Genomic DNA, 6777 nt, shown 5'->3' with positions numbered 1-6777 from the left:
CGTTTTTTTTACAACTACCACACACGTGGTATAAAACGGACGGATAAAAATAAATCATAGTAACTACTGCTTAGACTGTCAAATATAATTTATTTCTGTATAATTGCCAATCAGATATGCGAAAAATCTAATGTAAGGTCTGGATTAACAGATATAACTTCCTAATAGCCCATCATAAGCAGGAGAGCTATAGAAATTTCAGTGCTCTGGGAGATCACTGGATCATTTCTACAAATAAAATACAACTCTCTCTTTAACCTCCTTCCCTGTTATAGCTAATACGCAGATGTTGTGACATTTCCTGCACCCTCCCTTCCAATTTCCTATTTCTTGAATCCACTCCATACACTGTATCAAGCTGCCTTGTGGGGCCCACCACCCCCTATCAAGGCTTTTTTGATGCAGAGGACTGGACCTGAAGTTCTCTGTTCGTTGCTGCAACAAAAGACCCACAAAGGAATAGAAAGCGATTGAAATCTTGCTAAGAAAAAAAAGAGGAGAAGAAGAAGTTAAAATAAAAGATCAGTTTTTTTGGAGTCTTCAATCCAATCTGACAAATGGGTTTTTCTTGGTTTTGGATTTGGTGCTGAATTGGGGGAGAATCGAAGTTTCGGGATGCGGCGGCGGCAGGCCGAGTACCGGCGCCCAGTCCGCAGGCGCTTCTCGGGCTGGATCGTCGGGCTTCTTGGATTGTTCTTAGTTGGTGGCCTCACGCTGTTTGTTGTTCATCACCGGCACCAAGACCAGTTCGAAAGGCCGATTCAGGTAAGCTTTAGGTTCTGTTTTCTGTTAATCTTGATCTGCTTTTGTTGTAGGATTGTAGAGATTGGATGAATTTGGATTTGAATTTCTCAGTAGTTTTCTTAATTGAACTCATCCGTAGCTGGAGGCTTATGTTGCCATTATAGGCAGTGTACAGTGGATCATGCACGCCCATGTTTGCCGTACATGCATGTAAGTTGATCATGACGGCCTGGGTCACTGGCGCTACTATCAGTGGCTGTAGCTCAATGATCACACTCATTGGGTAGTGGTTGCTGTTCGATTGATGTTTGTATGATGGATAGGTAGAAAGGTATTCGATGCTCAACTCCACCGGGTGAAATAGGATGCTTGGTGTGGTTTTTGGGTTCTGCCCCATTATCGGTGGAGCGTGCGATTCGGTTGCTGTGGATTGAGGTACATGTATACCTCAAAGCATATGGTCCACCGCAGCCTGCTAGAATAAGATATCATTTCCTGAGTAGCTGGAGTAGGAGTGGCTGAAAGTATTCAGTCACAGTGGTTGAACTGCAGTTGTGTGACTGTAAAAAGAAAAGAAAATCCCAATTCACGGTGATTGGAATGGAGTTGTGTGACTGTATTGAAATTTCCATTAGTGAGTCGGAAGGAGAAGAAAAGATTGAACTTCACCTTGGTAATTTTGATTTGGCTCGCAATGGGTTGTCGAACTGGTGATGTTTTATTTCACAGATGTGTCTGCACGTTGACATTTTGAGTATTTTTGGGTATTGCAATATGAGTGGTTGAAATGTATGAATGTGTGGTCAGTGTGGATCAGTGACTGTGATGAAGCTCTAATTAGAGTTTTCGTAAGATCCTTACTTTATGCGCTTCCCTTTCCTTGAATCAGTGTTGTTGGATTATGTTCTTCAAATTTGGAAAGCATTGATAAGCAAACTGATACCAGAGGCTTAGTGATTGATAGATGAGCTTGTTTCGAGGTTATAAATTATCTGAATTTGTGAAGTTATTTCATCCACACATCCTTTTTCTGATGTTTGTTAGGTTTTTGGTTCAAGCCATGTTCCCTAGCGGTTTGGTCGTAAGGGTCCCAATGTTGAAGTCATGCGTTTGATCTAGCTTACCCACCCAATAAAAAGGAAAAAAAAAGGGAATGGCTTTGGAGGGACGGAATTCCTATTGTTCCTGACCAATGTAATTGGATCTTGGAGGTTTACCTGCACGCGTGTACAAGGCATATCAGCTACACAACTAATGTCTGCATGGCAGACTGATGTGATATCCAAGCCGTCCATCAGGTGGATCTGACCATCTAGACGTTCGTGCACAAACTTCAGGCTGGTCCACTCATCAGGTGGACCACTTTGTTAGAAATAGGTGGACGGCTTATAAAATGTCGGTCAAGTTTTTTCAGCTGTATATATTTTTTTCATCAACATTGCGGCCCCTTAAGATGGATGGATTGCATCTTGTACCTGTGTCCCATGCTGATGCATGTGATGGCATGTACATGAACTTCCTTATGCACATTTGTGGGCTTAGGGAGCTCTGGATTTTGATATGGTTTGTAAAACTCTCAAGGCATGGACAATCTCCATTTGTGTAGATAGTTGTTTGTTTTGCTGACCTCCAAGATCTATAGCCCAATGTTAGATATGAATTTCTTAGTGATCCACCTTTGCCATCACTACTAAGTCTATTGGCTGGATTTTAGGTCTATGCGGATTCATGATAGACATGGATGTATTTTCACAGATCACAAAATCCTTTTTAGATCCATCCAAATAGGAACGGAATGCTCCCAAATGAGTTTTCCCACAGGGCTCACGTGTCTTATGCATAAAAACAATAAATCTTGCAAGCTCTTTACTTTGCAGGATCCTTTGAACTAGGTGCCACTCCCACTTCGGATCTTGCTCTGGACTCATGCTTCTGCTCCCACTTTCTAGCCATTTATACTTGATAACTGTTTGAAATAGACGCTTCCCTGCTCTTGCACCTAAATCTGTTGCCGCTTTGATTCACATTTCATGCAACTATAGCTCTTTATGTGTTCTCATAGTAGCATTTGCATTTTCCCCATCACTACTGTTCTTGCGTAGAAGGCTGCTAGCCGAGGTTCACTCTCAAGCTTGCCTTGGTCCTATGCAGTGCATTTTCTATGTTCTAACTATTCGATCAAGATGTGCCTGATCAACAGCAGCAACTGATTCTGATATGAATAGAGATCCCGTGAACCAGATTTCAGATCTGAGAAGATGATCGAATCTGGCTCTCTTCCTCTTCTTCTTCTTCTTTTTCTCAGATTGATGAACCTGAACAGAAATTCCTTCAAACTGATTTCAGGTATAGGAAAATATCAAATCAGGTTAATGAAACTATCAATGAAATAGGAATTTCCAATTGAAGTAGACATGGTGATAAGGTTTTTGGATTTTCAATGCAGAGGTAGCCAACAACAATGGGTCTAGAAAACCCACTTCGATACAATATGAAGCTTCAAAAGAAAGATAATGAGAAAGAAGTGAACCTTTTGTGGAGTGAAAACAGGATGTACTCATTACGGTTGTTACGTAACCTTTTTGGCATACCATGGGGCTTACTCACATTGGCCATGGGAGGGTGTTGGCTGAATATAAAGTTCTATGCTAGAGATGCTTAAACTGATAGTCTTCGGAACCAACAAATTAAAATGTTTTCATATTTGGAGACCCTGATGGGCCCACTTTTTACATGTGGGCCTACTTGAGTTATGCTGCTCTACAAAGCATGTATTTTACTGCTCTAAGTTAGATTTCACTATTACCCAAGACTGTATACTTTGTACTTGGGGGAATGTGCAATGCACATGGAGAAAGGAAGAGAGAGAAAAAAAGGAGAGAGACTAAGAGAAGGGGTGTAGCTACATACAATGGTGGGTGAATCGGTGACCTGTCACCAGCTTTTCTAGTGATGTGGTTCACTCAAGGTTCGATCTGCCTTGTTTTCGGGGCTGACATCTCCCAGCATGAGGTGACACATTAGATGTATGGAGTGAGTTTCATAGAACCATTTACGTAACCATTACGTGTTATGCCATTATGTAACTGTTTTTGAATACCTTGGCATGGACTAGATGTTGAGATGTGGAGAGCGGCTACTCGCATTAAATAAGTTGCCTTTTGCAGGTAAATCCAAGTCATTGTAAGCCTTTTGTGGTGAAATCTGCATGTTCGACCGACAATAGGCACATTTTTTAGTTTCCAAAATATCCATATCTTTATTGGAAATGTATTCCCATATCATTTGAATATCCAAAGGTCTCCGCCCTACGGAACGTAATAGTGGGGGCAAAAATTTCCAAAAATCTGCTAGCACTATGTATAGTATACATGGTATTGATAACGGATTGGCTGAATCTTGTGCGGAGGGGTACAATACTCGGTGTAAAATTCATTACATGGAAGGAGGATAACGATTGAGCTGGATTACAGCTTAGATGGGGACTGTACTGTTGTCTATTCTTTATGAGTTGTTTGTAGGCTCTATTGTAGGTGGGTGAAGTTATGCGGGCTTAAATCTGAACGGGAAGTATGCTGATTTTGGAGTACCAAGGCATGATAACTAATGATTACATGAGCGAAGATTTAGATATGAGTGTTTCTTTGTGATATCCTGGCCTAATGTTTAAATTGGACTTGTTCTTACTCAACAGGCCTACACTAGCCTTCTTGGAATGCTCTTCTAAAGCACATCCACAGCTATTCTTTTGTTGTGTATTATATATCTCCACTACAAGTTCTCCACAAAGAATCTAACGTTGTTAACAACCTTCTAGACAGTCAGCACATAGCCTAAGGCGTTTGTTTGGATGCACATCAAAATTGCACTTTGAATGCATTTGGAGATATTATGGACTGCATCATAGAGATTGTGGTGTGTTTGCATACTGCAACTTTTCTCACATGATCCAAAACATCCTTAAAATTCCTAGATTTCGAGTTCTTTTCATTTCATCAATGGCTCAAAACAAAATGCGTTAAAATGGCACGAGATATTCTATGGCCTATAACAATACACATCAAGATCTTTGAAGGTGGTTTACCTCTGATGCTAGTTGAGATAAACTGTGCCTGGAGTTGAAGTGCAATCAGAGAGTGGGGAATTGTAGGAAAAAGGGTTAGACTACTGTTTGCATTTTCCATCATTTCTTAAATGTTTGTGAGTCATGAACCGTGCACACGTTGCATGCTTATACATCAGTTCTAATGTCCAAATAGTGGGTTCTATTGTGTGGGGATTGAGGCTACGTAACTGGGACAGCACTTCTCTGAAATTGTGCTTAACAAGTGTCAGCACCTCCTGGATATGGCTCATTTTTTTTAAACTCCTGGATATGGCTCATTTTTTTTTCCTGGATATTGCTCATATAAAACTAACTATTATGTTTAATTATCATTATCTTTTATTTTTGGTTACATCCTCACACAAATAATTAATGTTAGGTTTATTACTATGACTATTATTTCTGAAATTTTTTTACATAAATAATAAAAATATAATATTTTAGTATTTTAAATATTTGTGCAGGTGTATTGAATTGATGAATCTGATTCTTAGAACTCACTGTGTCCAACACCCTGTATCTGTGTCTGACAACATCACACCTCTTCATGTCCAAGTTACATAGGATGGAGGATAGCCTAAAACAACTTTACATAGGTTGCCAACCCCCCTACATTTTATGTTTTGTATCATGTGTTCCAGATTATGGATCATTTCCGATCCATGTCGATTTTTTTACCAACCTGGAACCATGATCTCTACCCTTTTTGTTGATTAGGTTGCTATCAAAATTTATATTGAGGCTGTAGACATTTATACTTTGACTTGTGCAATCGCAGGAACACAACATAATGGCACGCATGCAGGATCTACATAATAACATATGTCATAACATTATATAAATTGCATTATTATTATTATTATTATTATTATTATTATTTTTATTTTGATGACAACAGGGTGTCCCCGCCCCATTTTAAGGTGAGACTAATCCCTGTGGATGCACGCAATCACCCGCAAACCACGTGCATCTGGTAATCCCGGGGAGGGGAATCGAATATATGCTCAGTAGTATGTATGGAGGGAGGGAGGGAGTGGACCACAACTTGGACTGCCTGGGTTGACATATGTTTATGCCACCAGTATTGTAGATGAGTTTCCCCCATTTAAGAAATGGTGGAAGTGGCAGATAGTAGTCTTATCTTCTACCAGTGTTTTCGCATGGCTTAAATTAAGGCTGCACATGCTATTTGGTGCAACCAAACGCATCCTAAAATAATAGGAAAAATGGGGTAAAGATAAGGTGTAAAGATAAATAAATAGCTAGGGAACTAGTTTACTATTGTTACTTATATTATTTTATTAAAATCATGAAAAATATTAACTAATTTTTATTGAAAAAAGAAAAATGTAACCAATCATTGAAACATTAATTTAGTTTTAATATTTAGTAAAAAATTACTTGTAGTGTAAGCTTCATAGCGTGTAGCATAGGCTACATGTTACCAAAGCTATTTCATGAGCTATGTAGTGTGAAGATTAGGCTATGTAGCTTAAGCTATTTAAAAGACTGTATTGTACAGAAAAAAGGCATCTGAACATCCTGTGGCTTTTCTTTTATAAAACTTGTCACTGTTAGAAAAAAGAATTCATCCAAACATGCCACTTAGGCCATGCTTCAAACATATTGGATGTGTTTTTAATAAGGTAAGTCATTTGGAATTTGCTATTTATTTCAATTATGTGCCAACATGCCTTAAAAGTGAAACCCATTCTGTTTTTTTTTTTTTTTTTCCTAAAAAAAAACTTCAATAAGATGTGCAAGCGTTTGGCTTTTAAGTCCTGTTAGACACTCTTTTGTCTTTTTCCTCTTTCTACACGAAAGGTGTCTATTTGGCTTTCAAAAAAGGAAAAAAAGACTCACATTTCTCATGCGTGTTCAACCAATTTTATCTCTTAATCAGTCAAACAGAAAGTGCAGTAAAGCCT

General features: G+C 39.0%; 1 protein-coding gene across 1 annotated transcript in view; it reads left to right on the top strand.

The window, feature by feature from the left end:
* Window positions 1–281: 281 nt before the first annotated feature.
* The window catches only part of LOC131228583 (hexosyltransferase GAUT11), a 40348-nt gene continuing 33852 nt past the window's right edge, over window positions 282–6777 (top strand). The window contains exon 1 of the mRNA XM_058224339.1: window positions 282–765. Coding sequence (XP_058080322.1) covers window positions 616–765 — 150 coding nt within the window. The 5' untranslated portion in view covers window positions 282–615. The remainder of the gene's footprint in view (window positions 766–6777) is intronic.

Source organism: Magnolia sinica, chromosome 16 (genome assembly GCF_029962835.1).
Source record: "Magnolia sinica isolate HGM2019 chromosome 16, MsV1, whole genome shotgun sequence".
Taxonomy (NCBI): Eukaryota; Viridiplantae; Streptophyta; class Magnoliopsida; order Magnoliales; family Magnoliaceae; genus Magnolia; species Magnolia sinica.
Note: the sequence above shows the minus strand (reverse complement) of the source record. Positions and strands in the feature narration are given on the sequence as shown.